This window comes from Chenopodium quinoa, unplaced genomic scaffold (genome assembly GCF_001683475.1).
Source record: "Chenopodium quinoa cultivar QQ74 unplaced genomic scaffold, ASM168347v1, whole genome shotgun sequence".
In the NCBI taxonomy this organism is placed as follows: domain Eukaryota; kingdom Viridiplantae; phylum Streptophyta; class Magnoliopsida; order Caryophyllales; family Amaranthaceae; genus Chenopodium; species Chenopodium quinoa.
The window spans coordinates 8,136,557-8,156,383 of record NW_018742418.1 but is presented as its reverse complement, the minus strand read 5'-3'; the positions used below and the strand labels follow the sequence as shown (position 1 = coordinate 8,156,383).

General features: G+C 36.0%; 2 protein-coding genes across 5 annotated transcripts; one reads left to right on the top strand and one right to left on the bottom strand.

Moving 5' to 3' along the window:
- Positions 1-203: 203 nt before the first annotated feature.
- On the bottom strand, positions 204-10,843 carry LOC110712568 (probable apyrase 6). 3 transcript variants are annotated; one of them, XM_021891038.1, is made up of 8 exons: positions 9,782-10,843; positions 7,600-7,712; positions 5,229-5,336; positions 3,470-3,524; positions 2,753-2,962; positions 1,626-1,723; positions 1,318-1,514; positions 204-938 (listed from the first exon to the last, which is right to left on the bottom strand). In XM_021891038.1, exons 1-8 carry the CDS (start codon positions 10,407-10,409, stop codon positions 674-676), a joined length of 1,674 nt encoding a protein of 557 aa, XP_021746730.1. In that variant the 5' UTR covers positions 10,410-10,843; the 3' UTR covers positions 204-673. The 3 variants fall into 3 exon arrangements, with proteins under 3 accessions (XP_021746730.1, XP_021746738.1, XP_021746745.1); XM_021891046.1 differs by having other exon boundaries at positions 2,753-2,938; positions 9,782-10,842; XM_021891053.1 differs by having other exon boundaries at positions 2,753-2,809; positions 9,782-10,842.
- A 1,976-nt stretch (positions 10,844-12,819) lies between these two features.
- Positions 12,820-19,583, top strand: LOC110712552. Of its 2 annotated transcripts, XM_021891028.1 has the most exons (9): positions 12,820-13,013; positions 13,288-13,565; positions 15,307-15,378; positions 16,623-16,690; positions 16,873-17,029; positions 17,240-17,320; positions 17,419-17,508; positions 18,921-19,082; positions 19,178-19,583. In XM_021891028.1, the coding sequence occupies exons 2-8, from the start codon at positions 13,317-13,319 to the stop codon at positions 19,038-19,040; spliced, it is 837 nt and encodes a 278-aa protein (XP_021746720.1). In that variant the 5' UTR covers positions 12,820-13,013; positions 13,288-13,316; the 3' UTR covers positions 19,041-19,082; positions 19,178-19,583. The 2 variants fall into 2 exon arrangements, with proteins under 2 accessions (XP_021746720.1, XP_021746714.1); XM_021891022.1 differs by having other exon boundaries at positions 18,921-19,583.
- The last annotated feature ends 244 nt before the right edge of the window (positions 19,584-19,827 follow it).

Sequence of the window (19,827 nt, the reverse complement as noted above, 5' to 3'; positions counted from 1 at the left end):
TGCTTCGAAAGGTCAGTCTAGGACTCTATGAAGGGTGTCCTTGTGCTACATGACCACCTGCACGAGGTGTATGCAGACACACGCACAGTTCCTAATGTCGGACTAATTTATATTGTTATCATATTAGTCCCTCCTTCGTTCAAACTGAAAGCGTTTAGCTCATGTCCCATCCCTACTATTAAATGCAATTTGAATACAGAATAGACGGGGAAAAAATGAATATAGATCGAAAGCATTTAAAAACTTCGTTAAGAATTGCATCACTGAGCTCTTAACACAACATGCTTCTTACAGTAGATTGTATGAGTATAATTCCTAACAGTCCAAAGCTAAACTTAGTGCCAGAACTTCATACAACTCAACTAGACAGTATGTATTTTATATCTGCACCAGGACGAGGGCTTCACCTCGCCCAACTTTACATAAAGGACTAATGATTTACAGACAAAACGTGTGGATGTACTGAATGCTATGGCGGAAAATCTGGCTCCAACAATTTGCCCCTTTAAAAAATGGTACTCTTGATCAACTTCATGAGAAAATACTCTAAGGCATCCCAGATACCTTTACGAAAGAATTATATAGGGCACCAAAAAGGAACATAGACCCATTCCTTTGTTGAGCAGCCAACCAGGCAAGGTATTTGATTTTATGTTGGTAAGAATTGTTAACTTTACCTATTGATTCGAGTTATTATGTAACGTCCTTTCTCCAAATCATAAATAGTTTTGAAGTATGGTTTCCTCCATTGGGAAACATAACAGGCTGCAAAGGTTAACAAGATTGTTGCACCCATAATCAAGAAAGAGTTAGGGAAGTTGTCACTAATCAAAGAAATCCACCCATAGTTTGCTTCATTTATAGCTGTAGTCTGTAAGATGAAAGCACCTAATGCCCAATCGAGAGGTACATTCTCCACCTGATTGGTGTATCCAATGCTGTAAAATAAGTATTTCCGTCAATCAGCAATTAGCAGAATAGGGGAACCAAAGCATAATAAAACAAGGGAAAAATGGATTAAACTACATGAGAAATCACAACATTTCCTTCTTCACTAATCCAACTCAAAAATAAAACGTCATCATAAAATAGACTTATAAGAAAAGCATTCAAGATATCAGGTCACTGGAACGCGGGGAACCAACAATCATTAGTGAGCAAGACTGCCTGAAACAGCTTAGAATAGGAATACAAAATTTTGATCCAGAATAACAAGACTTCACTAATTTAACCTCAAATTAGGATTAGGGCAGGGGTTCAGGGTATTGACAAGCTAGTTAGAACCAGAATATAAACTATTGTTATATAGAAAATTACCTTGTGTCATCCAATGCAATGTTAAGGCTGTCATGTAAAAGGGCCACAATGTAGGCAGATGAGAAGCAGTAGTGTAAGAGATCTTCCTCAGCAAGTGAAGAATATTTCTTTCGAATATTTGGCCAATTCTCTTCACAAAATTCTTGACCAGCTTCCATTAGATCAGAGAGAACTGCCTTTGAAGCCAAGCCAAAGAACTAAACAGAAATTGAAAAGAAATCGTTGTGAATGTAATATCCATTCAAATGGAGAGCAACAAGTTTTTAGCATATATTCCCACAGCTCCATCAAAAGAAAGAATTACAAACCTGTGATGTATGAAAGAAATTCTCAGTAGCCAAGAATCTGCCATGCAGCTTAGGCATAAATGTGGCTCCCAAACTGCAATGATCATAGGCACAACCCTCTAGAAAATAAACTTGGTGTAAGTGTTTAATTACCAAAAATAAATAAAATAAAAAATTTAAAATTTAAAAATAAAAATAAAAAAAAAAGGTATAATCATATCAAAATGGAAAATTTTGACAATTACATCCAGCAAAAATACCCATTTTGCGGGTTACAACTTACAACCATCAAAATTTATTTTTGCAAATTACAACAAAAAAAGTCACCCAACATTTTAAACTACAACCAAAATTCGATTTTTGACCACTTTCACAAAAATATGATGTCATTATATCATTAGATGATTCCAAACTAGTATTGCTTGGGGGTTATATTTTATATCAATAAATGATTAACATCATATTCCAGTAAAAGTGGCCGAAATTTGGATATTGGTTATAATTTAAAAGTTTATTTTTGCAAATTACAACCAAAAAAGCCACCCAACATTTTAAACTACAACCAAAATTCGATTTTCGACCACTTTCACAAAAATATGACGTCATTATATCATTAAATGATTCCATAGGTTGGGGGTTATTTTTTATATCAATAAATGATTAACATCATATTCCAGTAAAAGTGGCCGAAAATTGGAATTTGGTTGTAATTTAAAATGCTTGGTGACTTTTTTGGTTGTAATTTGCAAAAATAAACTTTGATAATTGTAACCCGCAAAATGGGTACTTTTATCGGTTGTAATTGGTAAATTTTCCTATCAAAATTGATAAACACATTTAAAAATCTTACCAAAAGTATAACATTTAACTATATCAAAATTATTTTATTGAAAATATAAAGAAAATCACGGTCAATTAGTTTTTCTTTATAATTTTCAAAATCATCCTCGGAAAAAAAAAATATTTTATTGAACTTAGTAACTTACCTTTAAACTTTTTCTTTATAATTTTAAAGTGTAAAAGGTGATAACTGATAAGAATAGGTAGTCAAAGTCGCTAAGCAAAAAAAAATAAAGAAAATCATGGTCAATGCATGCAGAACAGATCAAACGTAGTATCATTTCAGACAGAAAGGAACAAATGACAACCTTTGCCCCTCTGTAACAGCTTCAAGGCAGCAGCTCTGCACTCTGAGAAGTTCCCGGCTGCATGGAAAGTGGATAAATATTTTTTGGCCGAAGAATCAGGAGCAAGATTAAATGAATTAATGCTCTCAGCATATCCCTTAGGAGTACAAGGGTCCATAGTTAGTTCCTCTTCAGATGATTTAGTAGCTGCACAAGGAAATTTATAAAGAACTTCTGACATTACATTAATACCATAAATTCATAATAACAAACCACAGCCATGAATCTGCAAGGCCTTTTACAACGGCATTAAGTACATATAAGATGCACTTCTGTATCCTAATTCCTAAAAATCACATAAATGAAGCTCTGGGTTATATATTATCAATCCAACAGCTAATAAATAACCTACTCTGAATTCAAACGCAATATTCAATTGACATATTTAGTCACAGGAGAGCACCATTCACAAAAAGTTGCACAAGGCATTTATCACTTAGCTCATCATATAGTACCAACACAACACTGTTTACCACCAAGAAAAGGCGTAAAAATAGTGTGCTCTATCAGTTTCACTGACCTTACTTTGTAACATGGGTTTGTTTCAAACGTAATGTCCAAATCACTTCACAGCTTTGTTCATACAATATACAATTTAAAACCAGCTATAATGAGACCTTTAAACTTTTTTAGTATCCATGTTTGGGCATCTATATAGTAAGGAATGTAGTCACTTACCCAAGGTTATGTCACTTGAAACAAGTAAATCCTTCAGTGTATCAAAAGCTACATTCTGAAAAAGATAAAATATAAAAAGCAAAGGATGTTAAACATATGGCTACAAATACATTCATACTATCTTAGAGCTTTTAGAGATGTGTAGAAAATTTAAGTGATGAGCAGCTAACAGACACTTAAGTTCCACACATCAAATACGTGGCACAATGCCATTTTAATCAAGGTCAAAGGAGTGTTGATCCTAAGAAACAATTCAGCTAACAATAGAACAGGGATTTAAAAGCACAATGGCAACTTGGTAACAGTCGAAGTCCAAGGTTGGGGAAAAAAAAATCCCTAAGAGGAGCCATACAATTAACAAAAAATCAACCTCTAAAGAGGATTTCCCCTTCCTAAAATGAGGGAAAATATTTCACTGTTCCAATCCCTCCAAAGAATATTCTGGTTTCGTTATAAATAGGAAAATTTGTGTAAAAGGACCTTTTCAGTGGTCGGTTTTGTTTAAAAGGACCTTTTAAGTGAAAATTTGTAAAAAGGGACCTTTTAAGTTGTATTATGTTGTGAGAGGGTACTAGGCTGAGTTTTCCGGCTAGCTCTAGCGTTGACTCTCACGTGGGAGTCACGTGAATTTAAAAAAAAAGCCCACACGTTTTTTTTAAGAAGTATGAAAGGGGGAAAAATGAAAGGGATAGTTCGAAAAGGAGGGAAATTTGGGGGAAAGGGAGAAAAAAACGTGTGAACTTTTTTTTAGAAGTCACGTAACTCCCACGTGAGAGTCAACGCCAGAGCTCCATTGTTGACCATCCGGAAAACCCAGCCTAGTACCCTCTCACAACATAATACACCTTAAAAGGTTCTTTTTCACAACTTTTCACTTAAAAGGTCCTTTTACACAAAATCTTCCTAATAAATAATGTTGAAAATTTTAAGGTCCTCAAAAACAAGAGAGGAATCCACAAATTTAATCGCTGCCAGCGGCCAGAAAGAGAGAAGGTAAAAAATAAAATAAAATAAAATAAAATAAAAGTAATAAATGAATTAAATATATATATATATATATATATATATATATATATATATATATATATATATATATATATATATATATATATATATATATAAAAAGGGCATATAGGGTTGTTACTGCATAATTAAATATTTTGAAAGGAAAAAATCAAGAGACAAATCAGAAGCAGGAGGGATGAGGGGTTTTTCTGCCGTGAAAGGAGAGGATCCCCCCCCCCCCGCCCCTGCGCGGGTGGTGGGATTGGCCACAATCCTGAGTTTCTCACAATTCAAGTAGCCTTTTTTACCAGATCTACTGTTACGGGCGAGATGTCTCTACGAAAGAGAACGTAAACTTACTAAGAAAACAAAAGATTTTTCTTTACAAAATTGTTAGAGATTTAAAAATAAAAATACATATTGAAAACCTATACAAGCTAGTGGCCACTATTAGAAGTTAACTACTTCACATGTAACAGTGAAACCAAATAAAGCTCCAACACAAGAATTATTAGGTCTTTAGCTAAGGGAAACCATTACTAAGCTCATAAAACAACATTAATAAGTTCTGATGTTGCACGACAAAAACTCAGCATAGACGCTCATTGTAGGGAAGAGATGTTCACTGACTTCGCATTGATACAAATCTTGTTATCTTGCTCTATCTTAAATACTTTCATTTAGAAGACCAATAAAAACGATATGGAAGAATAATTCAAACACAATTACCAAACTCCATTGGTGTTAAAGATACCTGACCAAAGTGAAGCAAGCTATTACTGTAGAGATGATAGGTCACATTTCCATAATTAAGCGAACGAGAGAACTCTGAAGGCACTGACTCTCTTGAGGCAAAAGTGACCTAAGTAAGAGCATCGGCATGAAGATTAGTCAGAACATCAAACCAATGATATAATAACCATTCACATGTAAGCATGTAACAGACATTACAAGCTTCTAAGACACGGAATTAACTGTAACATCTATGTATACAGATGAACTCAAAAGATATGTCCTGCCACTGCAATTAAACATCCATAAGCACTAAGCCATTGACCATTGCAACTATCACCACCACCCAATACCAAGGATAGGTCTGGGGAGGTCCAAGAGTACACAGCTTACCCCAAACACGTAAGCGAGATAAAGTTCCCAAATATTTCGTTGACCATTACATATTCCAGAACTACCAAGGCTCAATATTAAAAACAATGCTAAAGGTTGGTTCAGGTTATATCTTAATGTCATTCACCTTCATTGATTTTAAAAGATATTGAGGAGTTTCTAAGCCCCACAAGACAATTTAGGATTCTCTGAGACAAACCGTCAGCAGAGGTGTTTCAAAGGAGTTTAACAAATATAACAGCTATTCTACAAGGAAGACAAGAAAACAAAAAACAACTTAAAGCTAAATACAGTGAGAGATGATCAAAAATATTACCAAACGAAAATAACTATCAGTAGAGATGGAAATTCAGTTCCTTCGGAAAGGTAAGATCTGAAAAATGGCACAGATCTATTGCACGTGTGCACCCAATTTATTCCAAAAAATTGACGATAATAATTAGCCTCAGTCATTTGAAAAGCTACTGCTATGATAGTAAAACATATTGTACATATAAAAGAGGTGTGTATGGATAAACATGTTCAGGGGCCCACTACGCTTCTAAAGTACGTAAATAATATCTTAGGTGCGTTTGGTTGGGGGTATTCAACAAATGGAAAGGCAATCAACTACCATTAATCCCTTTGATGATGTTTGTTAGACAATTTCAATCATTCCCTTTACCCCCCCTCCCATTACCCCACTTTCCTCTACTCTCATTCCTCACCCCCACCCCCAAGGAAATCACTATAAGTCGCTAACCCTCAAGCTCCTCTTCACCCAACTACCTTGACCACTTTCATAACTACCTTAACCACCTTTGAAAACACCAACCGACCACCCAAATTACCGCCAGCCACTGAAACCACCGCCTAGCCACCAGAAACACCAACACCGACCACCCACAGAATCCATTCCCCAGCCGCGATGAGAACCTCCGCCCATCCAAATTCACCCTAAATCCACCCAGAAAACCCCACCCACCCCCAAACCACCCTTTCCTACCGAAAACCACCAAAACTCACCAAAAAAAAAAAAAAAAACACCACCCACCACGGTCACCATTACCCTAAAAAACCATACCCACCACGAAAACCACCCAAAAAAACCCAAACCATCTATATAAACACCCCTTAAACAACCCCCAAAACCCAAAAATCAACCCTTAACACTCTAAAACAACCAAGCAACCAGATCTACTAAAAGTTCACTAAAATAAAAAAAATAAAAAAATAAAAAGAAACAAAAAAGAGAAGAGAGACGACAGTAGCGACAGTGTTGGGATTTGGGCGGAGGGAGGGGCGAAGTGTTGAAGGCATAAGAATGACACTTGCAATGGAGGTGGTGGAGACTAATGGTGGTGGTTGTGGATGGAAGAGTAGACTTGATTCCCTTTCTTTTTTTGATAAAATAAACAACCAATGGTAAATAAAGGCGTTGCTTTCCTTCCTCTCTTATTCCCTTTCCTAATGTCTTTCCCTATTCCCCCACCCAACCAAAAGCCCCCTCAATATCTTCTTACAATTAATCATGTTTCCTTTATTCTCCTAAAATATCACTTCAACTTATCAATGCAAACTTGAAAAATCCACACAAACCCTTACAAATATATAATTACCGCAAACATTGCATAAAAGATGTTACAAGTGTGAAATTCTACTCATGCATTACATACATAGAGAGCTAGTATGGTTATAATTAAACCCCACCAAAGGATCCTTTTAAAGACTCTGATAGAGTAAATTGCCAAATAATCCAAATTTACTAGATCATCAACCAAACAACCACCTATTTTACAAACATATAGCGAATTAACATATTATATATGAAGATACTATAACCTTATCTCCTTTCAACTAATGACAAATACTTCACTAGAACACAATACAAAAACACAACACACACACACACCAACCCACCAACCAAAAAAAAAAAAAAAGTAGTAATGAAAAAAAAAACAATTAAAATTTGATTAGCATTGAATGAATTAATTATGGAAGGTAAAGAACAACTATCATACCTGAGCAGAAGCCCCACCAAGCTCAATGATACCAGTTGTTAAGTGAGGATCGCCTCCAAGAGTACCAAGGGCATAATTAGCCACAACCCAAGCATACAAACCTTCATCTGAGCCTAATATAGCAACAATTATCAATTAGTGATCATTGCCAATAAGTAAAAACATTTCCCACTGATGTATCATCAAATTAAAAAAATAAACATAAAAAATTAGAAGGAAAAAAAAACTAAAGGCGCACCAAGGTGATTCGGAGTTCCTTGCAACTTAAAAGAGCCTCAACGTGACTCACTTGAATATATATATATAATGCTTCCTAACAACACATTATCACCAGCGCTAACTCCTCATGGATTATGGGCCCAAGATAAACCTCCAAGATGTCTTACCCATTAAAAATTTTGCACTTTCACTCACTCCCAATTATGTGATATTTCCTCTCTCCAACAGAATTAAAGCACAATACACCCATCTTCATAAATTGAAATAAAGAAACCTCCTCAAAAGTCCAAATCTATAGAAACCTACCAGCTAGAAAGCTAGGTATATAAGCCAAATTTTAGCTAAGTGAAAAACATCTACCTACTCAGTCTCAAAACTCAAAATTATACATCAATTGACTTACAACTCACCAATTTAACCAAAATTTGTTCAAACAATGCAGTATGAAACTATATGGCTTGCAACTCATTGAAAGAAAATACAGCAATAGTGCTACAGTTTATGTAATTCTAAAATTAAAAAAAAATGTTTACTATTGAAAAAAATTTATAATAATTAAAAAAAAAACACAAATATACACTATTAAAAGACAATAGTTGGTACAGCAGTTTACACTAGGTTTACTATGTATTTCACATTATACCATATTGTATACAACCTATCTCGTAACATACCAACAACAATGTCCAAAGCATAGTCTAAATGATGGAGTCATTTGCATGAAGCTAGATTTAATTTCCAATGGTCTTCATCAGTGATCCCTTCTCTCCACTCCCTTCTATCAAATGATATATACACCTTAACTCTTTCTATCTCAGTCATATTGTCAATGTGGGGAACATCTTGGTCAATTTCTCAACGAAGTAGACATGAGGATAACTATGGTTAAATATTCACTCTTAGGCAACTCTTCATCAAATAATGCTACTATATCCTCTCTTGGACTCCCTTCTAGTGATAAACCAATATTCCACATACTCAATTTTGCTTCAACTTAATCTAGACCCACTAGACTCTTAACAATGGCCTCCATTGCTCAAAATTAGCATAAACCTGAACATTCCAACCCATACAACAATGCTTGTCTAATAATCATTTAATAGAATTTTCACTTTTAACTTCAAAGGAATACTTGGGTAACATCTTGGTCAATTCCACCATTCCTCTATGGATTTGACCTAAGGACACCTAAGGTGCTAAAAAGTAAAAATAGTCACTCTTAGGCAACTCTATCATTTAATGTCATTACATCCTTGCTTGACTCTCTCCTAGTTCTAAAACAATACTCCATCTACTTAATTTTGCTTAAAATTAATCTAAACCCTATAGATTTGAATGGTTGCTTCCATTGCTCCAATTTAGCATCAACCCAAACTTTCGTCTCGTCAACCAATATAATTTACAACATACACCCTAGTATCTCATCATGAGTAAACCTTGTTAGTTCATCTTATGCTGCTACAAAGAGGAAAGAACTAAATGTAAAACCTTGGTGTAGTGTCGTAGTCTAATCATAACAAGAAAATCTTTTGTTATTCCATCTAGCCACCACAAGTCCAAACATTAGCTTTTACGTCTCGATATAGAATCAAAATCAATATAATTATGAGATACTCCTCATAATCATTACCCATCAAATCACATCTCTCCACAAGGTCCTTGTCCTAATTCATGTGGAGATCCATTTTCCTCTCCCTATAATACTCAATAATTTCCCTTATCAAATTTATAGATTCTACATTAGACTACAGCTACATCATCCCCTTTGTTCTTAAGGTTACCAAGGTCCTCTATCATGTTCATCTTCTAAATCTTGACCTTACAACATATACAATTGCATCAGTGAACAAAATGATTATAGATAGTCCATAATTGAGAAAACAAGCCAAGGCTAATCAATCCACCAAAATATAAAGCTAGTAAATAAATATCATAATTGCAACTCAGCTCACATTACTTATACCTGTAATCACCGACGCCCAATCATCACGAAACTTCAATCCCGACGACCTCATAAGTCTGCGACAAGACTCCAGAATCCGATTTTGAACTTCCAAATCAAGTAACCGAAGCCCAGCAGTAGCCATTAACCTAACCTCAGTATCTCCCCACAACTCCCTGGGCACAATCCTCTTCCCAAAATCCAACAGCTCCAGCAACGACTCGCCAGCTCGCTCCGGATTGTCCTCAAACGCTGACAACCCCGGATTAACCCTCATCGACGAATGCCCATCCGGCCCAAAATCAAACCTTGGCACCCCACCTTCAACCTTATACTCAAAAACATGAATGCGCGACCCAGTACTACCACCATCAATAATAATCCCAAATTTCCGGCCATTTTCCGGGGTTCTTTGCCCCAAAAACACAAATGATAAGTAAAAAACAATAACAAATGCAACAGGAAAGAAAAAAACAGTAACCCAATTAAATTTAGGTTGTGCTTTTGGGATTCTAGAAAAGGAACTGGATCTGGAATTAGGGTTTTGCTTAAATTGAAACGATTTGATAGAAAGGGGCTCCATTATAGGATCTGGGTCGGATTTTATCTCGGAATTGGGCTTTGGAGATCGGGCATTAGGTCGGCGCATCAAAGAAGATGATGATCAATTGAAAAAATCATGGAATTCCCCCCCTTTTCAGGAATTTCGAAAGAGGCAGATGAATTAGGGATTTTTTAGTGTAAAAGAGCAGAGAAGATTAAGAATTGAAAATGAGGGAAGGAGGAAAATCGAGAAGATTTTTGTGTGTCTTCTCAGCGTTTCTTCCTTCCCACGGCGTTAACGCGCGCTCACTCTCTCTCTCTTGATTTTCTGGTGTGATTTCTGAGTGCCGACGTTTTGCAAAAAAGATGGTTTTGTTTGTGTTTTTCAAAATCAAAGTTTCATTTTTGGATTCGTTCGCATAGAAAACTTCTGACTGTAGTCCCCAGAATGCCATCAAGGACTAGTATGGTTAATCATGATTCAAGAATGGTAATGGCTACCCAACTTTTCGCAGTTGGGTTAGGATGATTAATCATATTTGTGTGGTCGGCGTTAGAAAAAAAAAATATATATATATATATATAGATGAGGAACACTTCGTGGTGCAGTGGTTAGAGGTTGTCTCGCATCCTTGAAATATGAGGTCAAGCTTTACAGGCAATCACAACAAGTATCATGTGATAGGATTATGGTTGGAGCCCAATTAACCTTACCTTATGAAAAAAAATAGCTTAGTCACGTGCTACGTCTCTAATTCATATATGCTCCGTAGTATATACTTGAAGAAGGTGTTTGTTTGGAGGGATAAAAAGAGGTGGATAGGGATAAAAGGAAAGGGATTCAAATATTCTCTTGTTTGTTTATGGGGATAGGGATAACATAGGAGAGGGGGATAAGGATAAAAATACAAGTTATCCCTCCAAAATAATAACTAGGGTGAGATGGTATAAGGGTTAGGGACAAAACAAAGGAGGTAAAATACATTTTTACCCTTAATGAAAGAAAGAACGATGAAAGAGGAAAAATTTGGGTAAGAGTAATTAAGTAACTTTCTTACTTATCCCAATATAATTGTCAATTCCTACCAAATAAGGGACAACCTCTTTTTTATCCTTATCCCACGTACTAATCCTCAAATCTTATCCCACCCTTTTATCCTCCTTATTCCTATCCCTCATACCAAACACCCCGTACATCCTTAAGCAATAGAGGGATAACAATGGAAATATTGGTCATACTTGTGGATTGCTTATTGAAATCTTGATGGTGACAATAGGTAAGTTTCAAGTTAGTTTCATTCCAGTTTTCAAAAATGTTGTTCAATCTTGTCATTATGAGTTAGTCGGATTATCATATGCACTATTTATCTGTATGCTAATTAATTTGTTCTAGTCATAAAATAGTATTGTACTATTGTTTTACTAGGGTTTTCATGTTGGCGAAACATGCTTCTTGATATCGTCATGACATCACTAATAGTCAAAAGAGTACGACCATTTTGCCACTGAATTTCTTTTACTACATACAAGTTAAGGAGAAAACGAAATAATTAGAACGAATTGGCATTAGCATGAATATTGATAAAAGATGTCAATTTGGGTATTTAGGTCAGATTTGGGTCAGGTCAAATCAAGTCGCATATTAAACTTAGATAATGTTAATCTAGTCTCCAAATTGCATTCAAGATCGAATCAAGTCAAGTCTGATTCAAGTTATTTACTCTTATCGATTGATGCAAGGCAAGTTCGATTAAAGTCAAATTCAAGTAAGATTTAATTTTGAGTTTAGAATAGTTGTATATAGTCAAGTTTAGGGTTATTCGGGGTCGGGTGATCTTCAGACTAAGTCGTGTCTTTCTTGTTTTTGGGTCTAGTTTAAGTCAATTTAATATTAATTTTTTGGTTGAATCGAGTTGGGTAAAATATAGCTTGAGTCGGATTAACGATGATGAGTCTAATAAAATCGAGTAATGGGTCACCATGGGTTAGGTCAATAACATGTTGGGTTGAGTTATAATCAGTTTCGAGTTTCAATTGGGTAAGGTGTTAGTTTGGGTTTGGATCTTTGTCGAATAGAGTTAAATCAATTTTTCGTTATATCAGGACGGTCAGACGAATGCAAGTTCAGGGGCGATCCATTGCCACAATATAATTAAATTATGATAGCTCTAAATAACGTCATATGATATCCTCCCATATTTTTTTTTCCGACAAGAAGATCTAACAAGGAATATAAAGTATAAAAAACAACAAAGAAATATTATATGCAATCACAACATATTAAAGAAAATGATGAACGCGAATAGTTAACCAATGAGCAAAGACTATCCAAGCACGCGAAACGACACCCCCTCCCATAATTTGGTTACCACCTACACGACTGGGCACGTAGCTAGCATGAGCATGAGTGCATGACTATTAAAATAGACCGTTGATGAAATGACACAAATGACAAATCAATTACAAGTTGAAATGTTGAATAACGTACACTTGACAAAAAACAAAAGGAAAATAGCCGTAATAAGTAACGAAAGGATGTTGTAGATATAGTAATGAGATTTATCACCAAAACGCGGTGATCTGCTGTTATCCAAGACACTTTCTTTCTCTTTCTCCTTCGTATCTGTAAATTCATTGTACTCCATTTTCTCTCTCCTCCATTTTTAGCCTTTCTCTTTCTTTCGCCATTGTCAACTTCTCCGTGATTCAGGTATCTTCTCTCTCCCCTTTCTCTCTCTCTCTTATTCTCTGCATTCTTCCAATTTTTTCCCCAATTTTAATTTTTTTCTTCCAATTTATTTTCCTGTATTTTGGAATCCTCCGATCCGCTGGTTTTTCTTCAGCGTGATCTTGGATTTCCTTAAACCCCCCCCCCCATTTTTCGATTCAATTCAATTTTTTTTATAATGTTGGTGATGTGATTGCATTTAATTCTTTTTTGGGGTTGAATTGATTGATTTATCACTATTTGGGGTAAATTTTAGGGATTTGGATAATCAGATTAATTGTATAAATGGGAGAGCATTTGGTGTTGTATGTGGACCGCTTGGTGAATCCTACAGAGGCGGAGGGGGCGTCGACATCAGCGGCGTCGTCTTCGTCGAATTCGGGGTTGGAGGAGAAAATTGAGGAGAGGGTTGACGATGATTCAGCTGGAGGGGAAGATGAACCCCTAATTCAGCTCGCCGAATGTCGTATTTGCCAGGAAGAAGATTGCATTGCTAGCTTGGAAGTTCCCTGTCGTTGTAGTGGCAGCTTGAAGGTATTCTATTCCATCATGAACTTTTTTCTTTCAGCCCCCCTTTTCCTGTATACATTATAAAGATTATAAACTAACCGTAATTCACCATTTGCGACGAATGTTGTTATAGCTTGATTGACGTTGATTGATTGGGCGAAGCTTGGTTTTTGCAATTAACTTTTGGGGTTCTGTAGAGTTTTTATGAGTATTGGTGGCCAACATTCAATTTTGGGTTTGTCATTGGTAATTTGTAATATGGTTTGACATGATTCTGATGTGTTTGAATGGCTAATCCTGATCATGCAAATAATTAGAAGTTGACAAATTCGCTAAAAAGAATAAAATTTTAGGGAATTTTGAGAATACTAATTGGTATTCAATGTTTTTAATTATGTTGGTGGGTAATAGATTATCGATAATTATGTTTTACGGTTTAGTTATGCTGCTTTAGGGGAATTCCGGAATTAGGAGGCGCCCTTGATTCTAAGCACGTTAGCAACATCAGGAACACAAAACTATATTGAAGTCAAATCATTTAAGATAAACACCTTTTATTTTGCATAGTAATTCACATAAAGCTTTAACAAGTTTGGTCAAACCTTTTTTGTTATTAACTACCATCAACAAACTAAGGAAGTGAAATTTTATTATTTATTTCTTAATCTCATGACTCTAATCCAATGTGAGCGATTATACTTGCTTGGAGAGACACTTGGTATCAGACTATAAGCCATTGGTTGGTGACCTTACAGTATACTTCTTACTCCGGAATAAACATTGATTAAACGTTTGGAAACTAGCGCAGTAGCTATGTTACATTATCATGTTGATTTGAACATAAAATTACACCCCCAAATATGTACAACATAACATCTATACTACGGAGTACTAACTGTGGTTTTATAACAAATATAGCATAAAGTTACAAAAAAATCAAGACCCAATAAGATTTGGTCTATTAGCCAAGATTGTTTGTTACCATATCACGCTTGCCCCATGTATCGGTATCATTAATGATTGTATATTGTTTGAATAGGCTGCGTTTTTTCCCACTGTTTTGTAAGTATCATTTGTTTGGTTGCGTGAATGCAAAAGATGGTCATTAACAAATATTACATGTAACAAAAGGGGGAAAAAAGAAAAAAACACCCTCCAGAGATGTAAGTTTTGTAAAGCCTTATGCAGGATGTTTTTAATTTTTGTACTTTTCTTCAGTGGCAGATGCTTGCTGTGTATTAGGTTGTTGTGTTATTCTTATATATGTGATATGTTATATTGGTTAAGGTATGCCAGGATATGTAATTAGATACTGTAATAAAGTGTTAAGAGCTAGTCACAAGGAGGAGATATGTGGAAGTAGACTGATGACAGATACTTAATGTTTTGATATCCTTCATGATTGTGGGATACATTTTTGAATGAGGTTGTATGAAAGAAGTAGAATCTATGTAGAGAAGCAAGCTGGACATGCTTGCTGGTTGTATCAGTAGTCTTAATTGATTACTTGCCTGAAAAAAAAAAAAAATAGTATTATTGTGTTGATGCCAGTCAATGACAGATTACTACTCTGGCTTGAAACTACAGTATTTCATTGAAGGTGTATAAATTATTATTTGTATGTCTCTTTGTTCTGCTATCAGATATTAAGATTTGGATATTAGTGTTGTTGACTTGTTAGCTCATCTTTAAGCAGCTCTCAGTTCTCAGTTTCTTATATTCTTACACTACACAGAATTGACCTTTCCTGGTTTCTTATGTACAGTATGCACATAGAAAATGTGTTCAGCGCTGGTGCAATGAGAAAGGGGACATAACATGTGAGATATGCCACCAGGTATGCTAAAAGTATTCTTTATACATTTCATCTGACAGATGGCTGTGAATTGGAGTATTCCGTAAGTCATGCTGATTGTTTTGGCTGTGGTAATTGCTCCAATAACCTTTAACCTTAAGAGTAAAAGTACAGAGTACTATGTTTAGGAGATCTTTTGGATTAAGTAATAATCAATATGTCAAGATTTTGCATAGCCCCTTTTAATTGTCAAGTGCGATTTCTTGAATGTGTTTTTAGGTCGTCCATGTCAGTTATAGGATTTTGATTTTCAATTTGTGGTTTGCTTTTGTGGTGTATGTTTATTGACTGTTTGTTTCTTGAGAATAGTCTCAACATTTGAATTATCAGGTTATACTGAAATAAGATTATAAAGTTAAATTTCTTACAAGGGTCTAAACTACATGAGGTGTGTAGAGCTCACTGGAATTTGCTATTTGTTGTGGTCCATAGATTGTCCAGTGGTTCACTATGTGACTGAGTGTATGCTTCAAAGCACATATTCAAGGTTCTGATAGCTTTTGGAAAATAAAAGAATGTTTACTAGCTGAGACAGAGTGGCATTTTACAATATCTAACTTCTGGGAAAAGGCTATTTGATTATTAAAGTACTTTATGAAGAATTGGTCTCACTTTTCCTTTTTGTCCTGTGCCATTATGTATAGCTTCCATCTCTTTTGTAATCTTTCATGCCTTCCCCCTTCTCTCATTTCAAACTCTGCCATATGAAGTACAAAGCTTGTTTTAAGACGAAGGAGAATTTGTTTGAAGGTTTTTGCTTGTGAGGTATGAAATATGGGAACTTTCTCCCATTTTGTTAATATTTTAGAGCTGGGACTGAGCAGCCAAGCACTGATGTCAGGTCCCTTAAACTGCTTAATCAAAGTTGCACTGGTTTCCTCCATAGTACTTGAGAAGTTGCTATACCCCATGTTTTCCATGAAGGAAGCTGCAAATACAGACTGGGGGTAATTCAAAGGGTTAGCATGTTAAATCTTGGGACCTGATAGAAGCCAAATTTCTTAATCACCTCCTACATCTGATACCCTACTATCTTTGTGCTACTCATGTTAGTTTTTGTTATTGAATAGGCCATTGTCTGTCACTCTCTTTTTTCTTTTAATGTTTTAGCTGAGACTCTGATCAACTGATGTATCTGTGATCACTAGTTAACTGCTTTCTGTCTGTATGAATGTATTTATTTGTTTATGTTATTATTCTGATGATGGATTTCTGCACAATTTCAGCCTTACCAACCCAATTACACTGCTCCACCACCACCACCCCATCCTGAAGACACTGCAATTGATATTGGGTATGTAGTTTTTCTTGAGCAATTCTTGTTGTGGCTCCCACTCTATTGAGTAGAGCAGTACAATATTCATATGTCCATCGACTACATCATTTTTTATATTTCATAATTCATACCAAACTCTTTTATTTATTTATTTATTTCCTATGTACCATCTAATGCTGCTTGGTAATTGTCATTTGCAGTGGAGGCTGGACAATATCTGGCACTCCTTTGGATTTGCATGATCCTCGTCTTCTGGCAATTGCTGAGGCAGAGCGACAGTTTCTGGAAGCTGAGTATGATGACTATGCTGCTACTAGTGCTAGTGGAGCTGCATTTTGTCGTTCAGCTGCGCTCATTGTAAGCTTCAAAAGCCAATGTGTGAAAAATCTGAAATAGAGCTATCAGATATAGAAATATATGCAGACTCCATAAACAATATCTATACTTGTCATCTGTGTCTATAACAAAAATGCTAAAACGTGGCATTATGCACATTTTTAAGGTTTCTTGTCAGCAGTTTAAAACTGAACATGCTCACAACATGCTGACTCTTATTTTTTCTGGCAGCTGATGGCTCTTCTGCTCTTAAGGCATGCTTGGAGTTCACCAGATGCTGATAGTGAAGATGATATGTCAGCCTTTTTCTCGGTGAGTAAGATGTAGATTGGATACTATTTTCTGTCCATAATTATTACTTAGCTGCGCAAAGTCTTGTAATACTTTGTGTTCACTGTTTTCCTTTGCAGCTTTTCTTGCTTAGGGCTGCTGGATTTCTTTTGCCTTGTTACATTATGGCGTGGGCCATCAGTATCTTGCAGCGTAGAAGACAACAACAGGTAGGCAGACAATAAGGTTCCCTTTCTCTTTATTCAATACGCTCTCCGTCCCTTAAAGAGTGCTCCGTTCCCATTTTAGTTACCTTGTCTCCACGACCTATGTTACTCAGACTCTTCATTTCACCTCACGTACCCGTGTCGGACCCTCGATACTCGGACATGGGTATGACACCCAGACACTTCACTTTTAGTACAAAATCATGGAATTTTTTCACAAAATAGCCGAGTCGGACACTTGGACATGTACCCAGACACGGGTACCCGAGTCCAAGTAACATAGTCCACGACAGTGTTTGAAAAAGCGCGCCTAGGTGCTGAGGCGCAAGGCGATATCGGGTAGGCGCTTAACTTAATCTCAGCGAGGTGTTTTTGGTTAGGCGCAGGTTAGGCGCACCAAAAGCGCACCAGGCTCACCTGAAGCAAATTTCTGCCAATTTTTTTAACTGTTTATATAATGCGCCTTACTTCAAAGAGGCGCACCTAGGCGCTGCATAACCCTTCTCTTCAGCACGCCTTGAGCTTTTTTATACATTGCTCCACAATTCCTCTCCGCTATTCTCACTACCCCACACTAAAATTCAAATCTACCTACCCACTCAATACAACCCTTTATACAGTGAACATTGGGATGGGGATATCTTTAAGGGACAAAGGAAGTACTAATTAATCATTTTTATCTTTTGGTTCAAGGCTTATATGAGATTACATCCCTCTTTGTTTTGGTGGTTAATATTTTTGGTTGGATGGTCTTGTACTCTTGTATAGTTGTATCCTTGATTTGGTGTTTAGTTCTAGAATAAGGCCCATTGGTTCTGAATTCCCTGTAGTGCAACTGCTTACAAGTGGAACTACATATGCAATTTATTTTAAAGATAGTATTAATTGATTTGTCTACTTTATTGTAAAAAAAAAAAAAAAAAAAAAAAAAAAAGGCATGACACGGCACAAAACTGTGCCTGTCGGGCCTGGTCCACTTTGTTTTTTGGAAAAGCACAAGGAAAGACACAATACGACCTGATATGACAAAGCCCGCTAACATAAGTGAAATTTGGCTTAGGTTATGTAGGCCTTAGTTATGCCTAGTCCGTCCTTTTGAAAATTTCGGGTCAGCAGATAGCTAGTGGGATGGCCGAGCTAGCCAGACTCAAGACATGTAGGCTTGGCCAAAGGCACGACACAAACTCTTTCCTAAATAGCATTAAAAAAACTAACTTATCTTGCTTACAAGCCATATTGACAATTTGACATCCAAGGTAGACATGATTTCATATCTTTATATGAGCAAGATATACTTATTAGTTATCAACTACAAAGCCTGTTTTATTGTTTCATATATAGTGACTGGCAGCATAGTAAATGAGCTGTAATTATTACTTTGGTTTGCTTGACCAGAAAAGTTTTTTTGTATTCAGGAAGCTGCAGCGTTGGCAGCAACTCAAGTTGCTTTTGTGCTCCAATCAGGGCAACACAGGGGCTTGCAGTTTATGATAGCTCCACGTTCTCCTTCAGCTGTGGCTCAAGAAGCTGTTTAGTGCTCTGTTAATAGCAACACCTGCCATCCGTGGGGGAAAATGGTGACTACATCACCCCTATTCAAGTCATGTTCTATTTGTTTTTAATTGTTATTACTCTAACCTAAATTTCACCATCGTCTGTGATTATCTGTTAGTCTTAAGAGTCCAGAAGCCGTCTATTCTTTGCAAGCATTTGTGTTCATCGGCTTGATGCTGTCTATAAGGTCTTATCTTGAGTTGGTAAAAAAATCGTGGGCATTTCCCAGTTTAGTCCTTGGCTTTCTCCAGGCAAATATATGTAATTTAGGAATATGTAGAATTGCACCAGAAACCATTTTTTTTTATCCTTTTTTAAACCAAAGTGTCTGTAATCTAACTACTACGGTGGCTGCAAATTCTGGTAATTTTCCGAAATGTTTAGGACTCAGTAGCTTGAAAAATAATAGAGCTGTGCTACATATTGATGAAATAGGTTATAACTCTGTACTTTGTTCAGATTGTACACATAAATCTCACTATAGTACAATCCTCAAAACTGAATTGTTTAATATTTTTGGTTTAGGGGTAGTGTTTCCAAGATTAATCCAATTATGCTAATAAAAAGTTAAAGCAGGTAAAGAATATATTCTAAATGATTGTGGTGGATATTAACCTTTGTAAAAGCCGTGAATCAGGTTCATTTCATCTCGATTAACTTACTAATCTAATCCGCTGTGAATCAGGTTCATTTCATCATGATTAACTTACTAATCTAATCCTTTGAGGACATCGTTACAGCTAAACTGCGCAATTTATTTTCATATGT

Excerpts from the sequence above, each read along its gene's own strand:
- LOC110712568 (XM_021891038.1), bottom strand. The coding sequence starts at position 10,409 with ATGCGCCGACCTAATGCCCGATCTCCAAAGCCCAATTCCGAGATAAAA. Across the intron at positions 3,525-5,228 it reads GCTTGCTTCACTTTGGTCAG|AATGTAGCTTTTGATACACT; the intron begins GTATCTTTAACA and ends TATCTTTTTCAG. Across the intron at positions 1,724-2,752 it reads GCTGTTACAGAGGGGCAAAG|AGGGTTGTGCCTATGATCAT; the intron begins GTTGTCATTTGT and ends TTTATTTTCTAG.
- LOC110712552 (XM_021891028.1), top strand. The coding sequence starts at position 13,317 with ATGGGAGAGCATTTGGTGTTGTATGTGGACCGCTTGGTGAATCCTACA. Across the intron at positions 15,379-16,622 it reads CATGTGAGATATGCCACCAG|CCTTACCAACCCAATTACAC; the intron begins GTATGCTAAAAG and ends GCACAATTTCAG. Across the intron at positions 16,691-16,872 it reads GACACTGCAATTGATATTGG|TGGAGGCTGGACAATATCTG; the intron begins GTATGTAGTTTT and ends TGTCATTTGCAG.